The sequence below is a fragment of the Saccostrea cucullata genome, unplaced genomic scaffold, assembly GCF_032062105.1.
Source record: "Saccostrea cucullata isolate Sc308-1 unplaced genomic scaffold, CSIRO_AGI_Scuc_v1 ctg1382, whole genome shotgun sequence".
NCBI classification, from domain to species: domain Eukaryota; kingdom Metazoa; phylum Mollusca; class Bivalvia; order Ostreida; family Ostreidae; genus Saccostrea; species Saccostrea cuccullata.
In genome coordinates this window covers 56,531-70,428 of record NW_026931734.1, presented here as the reverse complement: position 1 = coordinate 70,428, position 13,898 = coordinate 56,531, and the positions used below count along the sequence as shown (strand labels likewise).

Here is a 13,898-nt window from a genome sequence, read left to right as displayed (position 1 = left end):
AAGTTGAGCTAGACAGACAGATAAGCAGACAAACAAACAGGACAAAAACAATATACCTACGCCTCGGATCTATCGACTCGGGCGCATAAAAAATGTAAAGTTATGATTAAGTTTAATATAGTTTTATTGATATGTAATACTATGTCATTGCATCATTGTCGGATGGAAAGAATCTTGATTGGTGGCTTCCTTAGCGGGTTCACAGAGTGAAAAACGGCCATTTAAGGACTCGAAGCTCTAGAGGATGCTTACTTCATCCGCAAAGGTTTACCTTATTAGTCCAACTATTTATCAAATCAATGGCGTATGGTAATATAAAGGAGAGAAGGGGCAATAAAGCGATGTAGTACTGTTATGTTGATGTCAGTATGCAACTATAAATACTCGTGGATTTGAAGTGCTGGAAGAAAAACGGCTGCTTTACAAAGTGTATATAAAATGTTATTTTATACATGAGATGTATGGAGATAATAGTTAAAAACTTAGTTTTACTAATATTTATTAATCTTTTTTGTAAATGCTGAGGAGAGATTCTGTGGTATATACATAGGTAAAGAGCGTACTTCTAATGAAACATATAGAGATAACGAACAGTATTAAAGATCAAAAGTCCATAAAATAATATAAAATAGGAGCAGAGCAAACACCGATCTCCAAAAAATCAGAGGTGGGATCAGGTGCCATGAATCAAGAGAAATCTACCTGAGTGACCTCGTCATACTAACTTAAGAAATTGTGTATTTGCAGTTGACTGTGATTTTGAGCAAAACATGTGTGGCTGGACAGCAAGCAGAAATTTTTCCTCCCCGGTAGGCAGTAACAAGTATTGGAACCTTTGCCCACACCTCCCCACCTCTACAGACATCCAAGACACGTGTAATGTAAGCCTGGGATTCAAGCATGCCGATCCATTTTCACGACATGGTTTGCACGAAAAATGGCAACATGGCAATGTCAAAGGTATAATCTGTATTCAAATGGCGAATCACACTTAGCCCCTATGTTTTTTTTATACCCCACGCAACAAGTCAGTCAGTCCGTCAGTCAGAGTGTCAGTCAGTCAGTCAGTCCTGTTTGTCAGCGCAACTACTCATAAACCGCTGCACACAATTTCGTCAAACTTGGCAAATATTTAGGACACAATGTATAGATGTGCATATTACCAGGAGATTCCGATTCCTTTATTTTTTCTGGGAATTTCTGCACTTTTCCACTTAGATTTTTGGCGATATCTTGAATATAGAGATGAACAGTTTGTCAGTGCAACTCCTCATAAATCGCTACACACAATTTCGTCAAATTTGGCAAATATTTAGGACACATTGTGTAGATATACATATTACTAGGAAATTCCGATTCCTTTATTTGGGGGGGGGATTTCCGCACTTTTCTTCTTAGATTTTTGGCTATATCTTGAATATATAGATGAACAGTTTGTCAGCACAACTCTTCATAAACCGCTGCACACAATTTCGTCAAACTTTGCAAATATTTAGGACACAATGTGTAGAAGTGCATATTACCAGGAGATTCCGATTCCTTTATTTTGTCCGGGAATTTCAGCACTTCGACTTTTGAAGGTGCGTGGGGTATGTGAGCTTGCTCACTTTTTAGGTCACCTGAGTAACTCAGGTGACCTATTGCTATCTGTTTTCGTCCGTCGTCGTCCGTCGTTCGTCGTCCGTCGTGTGTTAACATTTGAACATTTTCAGCTTCTTCTCTGAAACCACTGAACCAATTTCAACCAAATTTGGTATACAGCATCTATGGGTAAAGGGAAACATAAATTATAACTGTCATGGTCCCTGCCCCCCTGGGGCCTGGGGGTGGGGCCAAAACCACTAAAATTATTGCAATCTTTAAAAATCTTCTCCTTTACTCCTGGACATCAAGCAGGCAAACTGTTGGCATGAATGTATTGAGCATTGAGTCCTCTACCAAAATTATGAAATTCATGGCCCCAGGATCGGGGTTCTAGTGCTAGGGCGGGGCTATGTAGATTATATAGTGAAAATGCATTATTTCTTTAAAAATCTTCTTCTCTGCTCCTGGGTATCAAATAAACTAACTTAGTACATAGTTATGATGAGCAAGAGTGCGTCTTCCAAAACTGTGAATTTTATGGCCCCAGGTCAGGGGTTCTGGTGTTTGGGCGGGGCTCTATTGATTATATAGTGAAAATGCATTTATTCTTTGAAAATCTTCTTCTCCGCTTCTGGGTATTAAATGAACTAACTAAGTACATAGTTATGATGAGCAAGAGTGCCTCTTCCAAAATTGTGAATTTTATGGCCCAAGGGTCAGGGGTTCTAGTGCAGGGCGGGGCTATATAGATTATATAGTGAAAATGCATTATTTCTTTGAAAATCTTCTTCTCTGCTCCTGGGTATTAAATTAACTAACTAAGTACATAGTTATGATGAGCAAGAGTGCCTCTTCCAAAATTGTGAATTGTATGGCCCCAGTGCCAGGGGTTCTGGTGTTAGGGCGGGGCTCTATTGAATATATAGTGAAAATGCATTCATTCTTTGAAAATCTTCTTCTCTGCTTCTTGGTATTAAATGAACTAACTAAGTACATAGTTATGATGAGCAAGAATGCCTCTTCCAATATTGTAATTTTATGACCCCAGGGTCAGGGGTTCTGGTGGGACTCTATTGATTATATGGTGAAAATGCATTTATTCTTTGAAAATCTTCTTCTCCGCTTCTGGGTATTAAATTAACTAATTCAGCACATAGTTATGATGAGCAAGAGTGCCTCTTCCAAAATTGTGAATTTTATGGCCCCAGGATCAGGGGTTCTAGTGCTAGGGAGAGGCTATATACTGTAAATCATTCACGAAATTTTTATTTACGAAAACTTTATTTTCGCGTAATTACGCGAGACAATGAGCTCGCGAAAATTTCATTCTCGCGTTTAAAAGTATTCCTTACGATTACATACAGGAAAAACAACAATTCGTGAAAATTATATCTCGCTTATAAAGAGTCAATGACTATCTCACTAAAATAAGGTATCGCGAAAATTTAGTGATCTACAGTAGATTTAGTGAAAATACATTAATTCTTTGAAAATCTTTTCCTTTGCTCCTGGGTTTTATGCCAATGATCCAAGTATATATATTTATGATGAAGAAAGGTGCATCTAGCAAAATAGTTATTTTTTTAATGCCCCCCATCCCTGGGTCGGGGTGGTGGGGCGGGGTGGGGGGGTTACATAGTCTGAAAATAAATTAATGCTTTGAAATCTGCTCTTTGGTAACAATCAACCATTTTATGATAAAATTTGCAAAATTTTGAAATATATGGCCCCTGGATCCGTGGTTCCTTTGGGGTGAGGTGCCAAACTGGTTATAAAGTGGAAGTGCATTTTCTCTTTGTTACTCTGATCAACCTCTGGGAATTAATTAATAGAGTAAGCATGCTAAGTTTATAATTATGATAAGCAATGGTGCCTCTTTCAAAATTATGAATTGTAAATTTTATGGCCTCTTATTTAAAACACGAACCAAAGTTATTTGTTTGAAAGTTGTTACACGATACTCAGGTGACCTATAAGGCCCGTGGGCCTTTTGTTCTTTTATTCTATGTAAAATTCATGAGTGTTTTTCTTTCACTCAGGGAATTCAGACTTTAATAGCTCACCTGAGACAAAGGTTCGAGTGAGCATTTCTGAACAAAATTTGTAGATAGTCTGTCCTTGGCCTCAAGAACTTTTCACAATTTCTTCTTATTGTCTAAAGCTACTGGAATTTTATTTCAAACACACCTGCCAAAAAGATCCTTAGGTAAATGGGATTAATTTGTCAGGGAAGATCGTTAAGAATGAGTATAAATTGAATTTTCACACTGAATTGTCTACGTATTTTTCTGTATGTTCCGATCGTAGCATGGGTGCACAGCAGGTGTGGTCGGTCCACAAGGGATATTTACTCCTTCATGTCACCTGAACACATATCTGGCAAATTTTGCATAACAAAGGATCAAAGTTATACATAATATACAGTAAAACTTGCTTATAGCAAATTCGCTTAAAAGCTATATTGTATCTTATTCACGTTGACTTTGAGTATGTAAGAATAATAATACCCAAAGTCATTGTAAGAATATTATAATACAGAAGTATCCAAAGTAGTGTAAATTAGGTAACTATGTTTAACTTAAATCATGACGTCTGGATTTCCCTTTTCCTTTTTGTGCTGTTCATGGCGGAGTCTGTTAGGCTTTCTAAGTTTTGCCTGAGAACATATATGAAATATTTAGAATATCTTCTCAAGAACAGATAAAGCAATGAATAGTCGTATTAATATGAAGCATGCTAGTAAAGTCGTCAGCCCGAGGGGGTAGGTTTGGACTACTCATATAACACTTTTCAATACTTTACTGAATTCTTATTTCTTTAATCAAAGTGCCTGTGAAGCATTATCCATGGGCCTCTTGTTATGGTTTTTCTTAGGTCTTTCTGGACTACATGGGTTTGTTATGACATCTAGTAACCGGAACGTTGGGCGCCCTGAAAGTGATAAATATAGGACCTTCTATACTTCCTACATACTGAGCGAGGAGCTGCCAGCCTTCTTCCTTTACCGATGCCTTCGTTATTCCTACGCCATAAAGGGCCATTCTTTCCTCATTGTATCCTATCTAGAAAAACTCACTCAGAGTAGGAATGACAAATTCTTGATGGAACACGGTGATCGTTGGTCGACAGACCGCTCAGAGGAATGGACAAGTGGTACACAATCTGTGAATCTTCCACTCATTCCAAATTTCAGGGTAAGTGTAACAAACTTTTTTCTTTTATAAAGAAAGGCTGTTTAATTCATGTTATATGTAAAATGCAGAGGTATTTAAATACTAAGTATCTGAAAAAACTATACTTATCATTGCCTGGGTATTAACTCATTTGTCTTCTTACACACCCATCGGATTCGAGTTCCTTTATCTTGAAAAATATTTCTGTCCACCATTTTAAAATTTATTTTTAGTAAGGCCAGCATTTTTTTATTTTTAGGTTTACAAACCCGCCGCTCAAGTTTTTGAATTTTCAGAAAAAAAATAAAATTGAGAAAAACAGATTTTTTTCTTTCCGATGTCAAATTTGAGTCCGAGATTTCAAATTTACAACTCGTACTTCCGGTTTTAAATGAACATGGCGGGTAATGAAGGGAGATTTGTGTCAAGTCCATAGCAGCACTAAAGCTTGGTTTAATGTAAATATTTATCGAAAGAGTAAAACGTTTCATTCAGAGAACAATAAAATGCTGACGACTTTGTTGCAAAGTGACATGGTGGTGAGATAATTATGTATCCGTATTCAAAAGTAACTGTCTGTAATTGTAAATTATTTTCCTCCCAGAGGTTTAAAACTGCCCATGGTAGCTATTGTCAGAGACATTGTTTAGGTTTCTGTCATAGCTTACAGTCTTAGCATCATTCTTCAGAAAAGGGTGGCTTTTGCATCAGATGTAATGAATAAAACTATGGGAGAAGTTAAGTCCATTTGATGAAGAAATAAACAATAGCCTAAAGAAATAAAATATTTCAACTATTTAAAAACAATAATATACAAATATATACAGGCATGTAGTATCGTTTATGGCAGCCAGAAAAATTATTTTACACTTAATTAAAAAAAATTCCACCCTACTCCTCAATACTCCTTGGGAATACTCCCTGTCTGTTTTATGAAAGGAATTATTACTTTTATAGGTCTCGAATATATTAATATTTTAGAATAATTTCTACCTAACACACATTAAAAACAAAAATGAAGATATATTAAAAGAGATTTTAAAAAATTGATTTTTTTAAAAAAAATCTGTATTTTGTCCAACATCAAAAGATTTATATCACTGCCCCCAACTGGTAGATGATGAAATAAACAATTAAAGGTTGTATTTTCCCCTTTGTAACCCTTATGTGTCCAGTGGCAAGAAGCCTGTTAGGAGAGCATAAAAAAAGAAGCAAAAATTAATGTAGAAAAGTCGATAATGTATCCAAAATATAATTTTTTTTTTTTTTTATTTCCTCCTCCTACGGGACTTTTTCATTCTGATGTTCGTAAACCTAAAAATAAAAAAATGCTGGCCTAATGAATAAAATATTACAAGATACTGTTGACTGTAATTTTGACTTTAATTTAGATTATGTTCAGAGCTTGGTTCAGATTTAAAGGAGACAATGTAATACATATAGACAACATCAGTATCACAGAAGGAATATGCAATGGTGAGCTCATTTTGCTGCAGATTGTGGTTTCAGGGTCGAAGAGTCATTTAATCGTTAAAGTTTACTATAGAGGCAAACAGTATTACGGTATTTCGGTTCGTACTTGAAACGTTAATGATTGTTATCAAAGAAATTGATTACATTTCATTATACATATACATGTATTACCAAGGCAAAAAGTTTATCGCAGAATTTAACCTGTCCTTTTTTTTTTCTCAGATAGTTGTCCCCTCGATATGTTCCGCTGCTCCAGTGGAGAGTGTATCTCACCAAGTCTTGTGTGTAATTCTCTGAAGGACTGCAGAGATTTGTCAGATGAAGAATCATGTAAGACTTCTTTTTTTCTAAATTTATGCGCCAAGTATACTAATTATATGATAGCTTTTGTGCTTTTTAATGCAATTCCATTAAATGAAGTCTAAAAAATGCTTGTATCCTGTAGATTGTTGCAAGAGTCTTTAATGAATAATGCATTTGTCGATTTTTTCATATCTTCGTTTACATTCTCAGAAATGTTAAAACTAAAATAAAAAAATGGACATAAATTACAACCGAGGTCTTTTTGGATCCAAAAAGTGTTAATTTATATATAGAGGCCTCTCCATTGCATCATGATCATGAATAATGAGCACGTCTCTTGTAGACAAAATGATAACGAGGCACCTCTTAATTGATTGATTGATTGATTGATTGATTGTATGTTATCTATTAATTTAAAGAATAGATGCACTTATTTTATGAGGAAAACTTTGTTGCTGCTATTTGAGTTGGGTTAGCTAGAATATAAATTAGATCGGGATCGGGATATCTCAACAGTTTTATGTATGACGTTATCAGGACCTCTTTGGAGGCCCTGGATATCCTAAAGATAAAAGGTTTTACACGAATTTTGTAGCAGACAGAATTTTTAAAAAAAATGAAAAAATTTTAATTTCACGATTGTTTTATATAGTTTCATAAAATGTTATCGACAAATATCTGATTTGATGATTTTTTTCTTTAGATGCATGGATAAAAACAAAAAAGATGCAGTTTTTCTTTTTCGGAAAAAGGTGAGATTTTTAAAAAATTGGTTTTATATAGAAATTTTACATGTCGGCATACAAAAAGGTGAGATTGGCCATGTCGGCATACATGTGGCGTTATTTGTTTTAAAACTTGTTTACGTTTTAGTTTTACAAGCAAAAATATACTAGATTGAGAAATACATAAGTAATTGTTTTTTGTTTGTTTTTTTTATTTATTTATTTATAAATCTTGCATTAATTGAAAGAAAAGAAAGGGGGTGGCTTAATAGCAGTTAAACTGATTAAAAAACATTAAAATCGGGTGTCTATCAATTTTCGCAGCCTTTATTTAATTGAACATTCGCTGAGATAGAGACTTCACCATATAGATAGTTTTCATTAGACCCAAATTAACAAGTTATTTCCCTTCGGCCGCCATATTGTGGGTCAACATGCTCATATTCCTTCACTATTCAACCAACTTTAACTTCTTATACTGGCTATTGTGGGCTGGGAAGCATTGTTTTTCTGACAAATATACATTTGTTAGAGCCTCCTTTATTTCATAATGTTTATTCCATAACGATTTTTCTCCAAATATTTCTGATATACCCTCTTATATTTGGTAGAACAAAAAGGGAAAATTACCTGCTTGACCCCCAAAATGGCGGCCAACGGGAAATGACTCTTGTTAATATGGGTCTACTGAAAACTATCTATACCGGTTAAGGGCTTCAAAGTTGGACTTTTGATTTTTACTCAGCACTTATATACGGACTTTGACCATTGAGGGATCTTTACAGTGCCACAACGCCTACCGTGACATGGGGGGTCAGTCTCATCCGAAAGACCCGCGACTTTCACTTCAACGTACCGAGCGCATGGTGAAGGAATAAATGTTATCTTTTGATATCGACTTAAGTCAGTCACGGCCGAGATTTGAACTCACGACATACAGAACACTTATCGAACACTCTACAGACTACCGATGCTACGGTCATTACAAAATGTTCATCTTATTTAAAGAATATGATAATTTTGAAATGGTTTTCTTTTTTGTTGTTTTTTTTAGGTGTATCAGGAGCAGTAAACAGTCAGATAAAGGATCATTCTTTAGAACCAGCGACCGCAGATGTCTTTTTAATTTGCCCTTTTTGTCCCGAAAAGAGCACTATATGTATTCCTTTCTGTCCAGCATCTTGTACATGTACTGGAGTTACCCGCCTGTGTAAAAGATCTACAAAAGAGTACATGTACTTTGTCCACTTATCAAAAGTGACTTGTGATACAATCGATATTTCAAAAATAGGACGAGGGATTTATCATTTTGACATTTCTTTATCCCAAATACGCTCTCTCAACATCACAGATAATGTCAAAATAGAAAAACTTACAGTCTCCGATTCTACCATTGATTCCTTAAACATAGCCTACCAAACGGTAAATTTCATACAATTCACTAATTTGAAAGCAAATTCAATTTCATTCTTCACGAATTCTTTGTACTTATATGTGATGGGAAACCTCCAATTGTTTAATGCCACGGTTTTTCTCTACCTACCGTACGTAAACTTTGAACGGAACATGCTCTCCAGTGCAACAGTTAAATATCAACCACCATCTTATGCAACAAAAAACTCCCATAGCATACTGATCCTTAGGAACTGTAACATATTCAAGCCACTCTCCGTCCTTGATGTTAAAAGTAACCATGTAGATCTAAGCTACAACGAACTTAAGTCTTACTCGGTGAATGATCGAACACACACATTACTGATAAGCAACAACCAACTGGTGAGGATAGTAAGACCGGTTTTTGTGACACGTGTAATGTCTTTAAAAACAATTGACATGTCCTTCAACAAAATAACATATCTACAGCAGGATGACTTCACTTATCTTTTCAATCTTCTGTACCTTGACCTGAAGTCCAACAACATATCGTGGATGCATGAGGAAACGTTTGCAGATCTCGTCAAACTGCGTTTTCTAGATCTATCAAACAATGTCCTACGTACAATAAAACAAACCTTCTTCCAAAATTTGGAAAAACTTCAGTACCTTTACTTACAGAAAAACCTTATTAGTACCATAGAACTGGAGTCGTTTTACGCTCTACAGAGTCTTGTGTTGTTAGATTTATCAAGCAATAAGATAACATATTTAAAAGGAAGATATTTCCGAGATCTTGAAGAGCTGAGATACCTGTATCTCCAGGACAATGATTTTCAGGTATCAGAAGGGATGTTTGACGGTTTGTCAAGCCTCAGATTGATGCAGGTAGATTTTTTCTCCCTTTGTTGTGCCAAGCCAAGAAATGTATACGACATTATGTGCATAGCTCCTGAAAATATGATTTCATCTTGCAATAATTTAATAGCTGTGCCCATTCTGAATGTTGGCATATGGTACATTGCATTGTTTGCAGCTTTTGGGAATTTTGTGGTGTTTTGGTATAAGATGGTCTACCTTAAAAGACAGTCTGCCCAGGCTCATTTTATTTTGACTACGAACTTAAACTGGGCTGACTTTTTAATGGGTGTGTACCTTTTTATTTTAGCAATAGCAAACCTTGTGTATAATGGGCGTTATGGACTAGAAGACTATTCTTGGAGACACAGTTATGTTTGTACCATCGCGGGAATTCTTGCTACAATGTCTAGTGAAACATCAACATTTCTCGTCTTTTTAATAACATTGGATAGGTTCATCGCCATAAAATTTCCATTCTCGGGAAAAGGCCTTACAAGAAATAGAGCCATCATCCTGTGTATAGGTTCGTGGCTTATTTCCTTATTTTTAAGCATATTACCAATTATCCCTATGCAGTCTAAATTTTTCGAAGGATACTATGCACGATCAGGAATCTGTATATCGTTGCCTCTATCCGTTGTCAAAAACTCGGGATGGCAGTATTCCATGGCGGTTTTCATTGGATTGAACTTCCTTCTCTTCCTGGGTATTTTTATCGGACAAATTGCAATCTTTTATGAGGTGATTACAGTCGGAAGAAGTGTAACCTGTTCTAGATCGAGGCAAAGGGAGTTAAGTCTGACAAAGAGCTTGGCTGCGATAGTACTCACCGACATATGTTGCTGGATCCCTGTCGGAACGATAGGTTTGTAACCTTTTATACATAATGAAGTGTTTCAGGTTTATTGCAATATAAACACTACGACTTGAGTACAATTCCAATGATTACATCATTATAAATTTATAAAGGTTTTGATGCCGTTGTTGAAACTATTGATTTGAGGCTTATTCTTACTCAACATCAGCAAAAGTAATTCAATAATGTTTGTTTACAATTGTTATCTCATCAATAAAAAGGGCTAAAACTCTTTGAACGGTCAGGTTTAAACCTGGATTTGATTTTTGCAATAAGTTATCGTTTAATAAACATTTTGGGATGACATATATGTGCATCGTTTTAGGATTGAAATTTGAATTATTTGGGGACGTCACGCTTGTGAATTTATCATTTTAGAATTGAGAATGTGAACTTGGTTGACATCTGTGTCTGGATCTATTTAGGATTAAGACAGTAAACATTTGGAGATGACATATGTGTGGCTAAATCATTTTAGGGTAAAAAAATCTAAACATTGGGAAATGGCATATCTGTGACTGATCATTTTAGGGATTTGCTTACAGGACTCTTGACCTTTGTGGGTTTCAGTGTGTCTAGAGAAGTCTATGATTGGATCATTTTATGGTTTTGATTACAGGACTCCTGACCTTTGGAGGTATCAGTGTGTCTAGAGAAGTCTATAACTGAATCATTTTAGAGTTTTTCCTTACAGGACTCTTGACCTTTGGAGGTATCAGTGTGTGTAGAGAAGTCTATGATTGGATCATTTTAGGGTTTTGCTTATAGGACTTCTGACTTTTGGAGGTATCAGTGTGTCTAGAGAAGTCTATGATTGGATCATTTTTGGGTTTTGCTTACAGGACTCCTGACCTTTGTGGGTTTCAGTGTGTCTAGAGAAGTCTATGATTGGATCATTTTAGGGTTTTGCTTACAGGACTCCTGACCTTTGGAGGTATCAGTGTGTCTGGAGAAGTCTATGATTGGATTGTTGTCATAGTCCTCCCTGTTAACTCCGCCCTCAATCCAATCATCTACAACCTGACAGCTTTTATGAAGCACAAGGTACTTTATTTTGTTTAAAATGATAAAAGAAGTTCAAGTTGAAAAATATATGGAATTTTGTTATTTAAATTAATGATTATAATCGTTTTTTGATAAGATTAAACATTTGAAAACATCCTTACAAACAAAGATACATAGCGGGTTCCAGTAAATGTTCAATCAAGCAAGACACCTGCTGAGGCCTTCAACTCGACATTTAGATACATCGATGACGTTTTGTCAATTAACAATGATAATTTCAATTTTCATGTCAATACGATATATATCCTGGTGAGCTTGAGGTAAAATATACTACAGAGTCTGATACATATATTCTTATTTGGATATTTTACTTGAAAAAGACGTTAATGGTAATTTAAGAACCAAGCTCTATGATAAACGTGATGACTTCACTTTTCCATTGTCAACTTCCCTTACTTATGCAGCAATATACCTTCATTACCTGCATATGGAGTTTATATATCTCAATTGATTCCATACGCAAGAGCATGCTCTATGTATTAACAATTTCTGAAAGAAGATGAATTATTGGCAAACAAGTGGATGAAACAAGAATATCAGCAGTCTCGTTTAAAGTAATTATTTCTTAAGTTCTATGGTCGATACAATGACCTTGTCAGCGAATACAATTTATCATCGAGTCATATGCGGACTAACGTTTTTCATACCAACTGTAAGTCCATTCTTTATACACTGAATTGACGACGGATTTTTCCGTTATTTCCCGATCATGACAATGAGCACACTGCGGGTGTAACCGGTCGGCAGGGGATGCTCACTCCTCCATGGCACCTGTTCCTACCTCTGATGTTTTGGAGGTCCGTGTTTGCTCTGCTCCTATTTTGTATTGTTTTATGGATTTTTGATCTTGAGTACTGTTTGTAATCACTATATGTTTAATTGAGAAATTTTAATATTATAGCGAGAAAAACTTGCTTCAAAATCAGATACCTTGAGACAGGAGTGTGTTGGACTGAGAAGAAAACTGGAAACTATACAGGTTTTCTCTCTCTCTCTCTCTCTCTCTCTCTCTCTCTCTCTCTCTCTCTCTCAAATTTTATTTTAAGTTTTAAGGGTTCAAAAGTTTTCAACTTGTTGAATGACTTTGTTTATATCTATGCAACTTATTTTCTAAAACTGCTAATTTTCATCCTTTTGATTCAGCGAAAATTAGAGTCTTATCAATCAAGGAACTTAATGGAAGACTGTGCCTTATTACAAAGAAAACTGGATTCAATGCAGGTTTTTCTCTCTCAAATTTCTCCCCAAAAATTCTGCCTGATTATTTTCCTACTCTGAAATTATTTTCATCCAGTATTAATATATAATTTGTTTTCAGACAATGCATTCAAAATGCTCCTGTAAAAGAACGGACATAGAGACTTTAGACAACAGCACAAATACAGAGACGTATAGAGTTGGAGTGACAATGGAAACAGATCCTCACTCAAATGGAATAGGTGTAACTTATATAAAGTTGGAAACAAAATTTTGATCTCTTCATATATGTCAAGATCTTCATGCAGTATCGATTAAACTGATTATTTACTTTATTATAACAATAAAGATGATGTGAAATACGGAACCCAGTGAATTGAGCAAAAAAAATTGCATGCACGTATTCACTTATATGTTTACCCTAATGGAATACTATTTTTACCAAAAATAGAAACGAAATTTGGAATATATAGATCTCTACTGTAGGTAGGGGTACGATCATCCAATTTCCATTGCCATTAGGCTCCGACCCACTCTTTGAAGCCCTTAAAATATACGAACGCAAGTAGGAACATCTTTCTCCTTTGGTTGGTCACTGTATTGTTTTGAAATCTACCTATATGTGAAAGGAGAAAAATGTACCTAACTGTGCTCACATATTGTTAAAAAAAATAGTAAAATCTCAATCTAGTTGGCCTTTTCAATTTTGAACAGATCGACGGAAACATTTTTCTGACGTTAGAATAACTTTATACGCTAATCGAGAAACTTTCCAACTGACCAATTAGCTGAATGAGTTGCACTATGAGTGAGTACCACAAAAATACTAAGAAGTTTTACGCTTGGAAAAAAGACTTTTTCACCTGCTTTCCGTTAACAATTTTTATGCATTTGAGTCACAGGTAAGACGGATTTACAATTTCCCATCTAACATAGTTACAATTGGCCATTGATTTATATACTCAACAAAAAAAGAAACGCATATTCAGATTAAACATGATAATCTAGTATGTTTTCAGTTTAATCCTTATTTTTTCAAAAGTGATTTTAGAGGGTTTTGATAAAATTTAAACATTTCATGTGTTGCGAGAGAAAAGTGAAGTTTATGTCATGGTCGACGCCTCCAAATTTTTGGGGCATACCGTCTAAAGTAATCCATATGTCCTTTGCGACGTCTAAGCGCTGGTGGATTTCCAATGTACGAATGTCGTGCACGAATACCAGCTCCTCAGTCTCTTGCGAACAATTTATGCACTTTTATGCTGATTTTTTCATCCAGCAATTGTA

The 13,898-nt window shown here is 35.4% G+C and overlaps 1 protein-coding gene across 2 annotated transcripts; it reads left to right on the top strand.

Moving 5' to 3' along the window:
• The first annotated feature begins 751 nt into the window (after positions 1–751).
• LOC134233395 (relaxin receptor 1-like) lies at positions 752–13,013 on the top strand. Of its 2 annotated transcripts, XM_062715357.1 has the most exons (10): positions 752–960; positions 4,459–4,778; positions 6,149–6,233; positions 6,453–6,560; positions 8,313–10,358; positions 11,118–11,135; positions 11,284–11,393; positions 12,316–12,393; positions 12,558–12,635; positions 12,733–13,013. In XM_062715357.1, exons 1-10 carry the CDS (start codon positions 771–773, stop codon positions 12,886–12,888), a joined length of 3,189 nt encoding a protein of 1,062 aa, XP_062571341.1. In that variant the 5' UTR covers positions 752–770; the 3' UTR covers positions 12,889–13,013. The 2 variants fall into 2 exon arrangements, with proteins under 2 accessions (XP_062571341.1, XP_062571340.1); XM_062715356.1 differs by lacking the exon at positions 11,118–11,135 and having other exon boundaries at positions 11,266–11,393.
• The last annotated feature ends 885 nt before the right edge of the window (positions 13,014–13,898 follow it).

Excerpts from the sequence above, each read along its gene's own strand:
- LOC134233395 (XM_062715356.1), top strand. The coding sequence starts at position 771 with ATGTGTGGCTGGACAGCAAGCAGAAATTTTTCCTCCCCGGTAGGCAGT. Across the intron at positions 961-4,458 it reads GCAACATGGCAATGTCAAAG|GTCTTTCTGGACTACATGGG; the intron begins GTATAATCTGTA and ends GGTTTTTCTTAG. Across the intron at positions 11,394-12,315 it reads CAGCTTTTATGAAGCACAAG|CGAGAAAAACTTGCTTCAAA; the intron begins GTACTTTATTTT and ends TTAATATTATAG.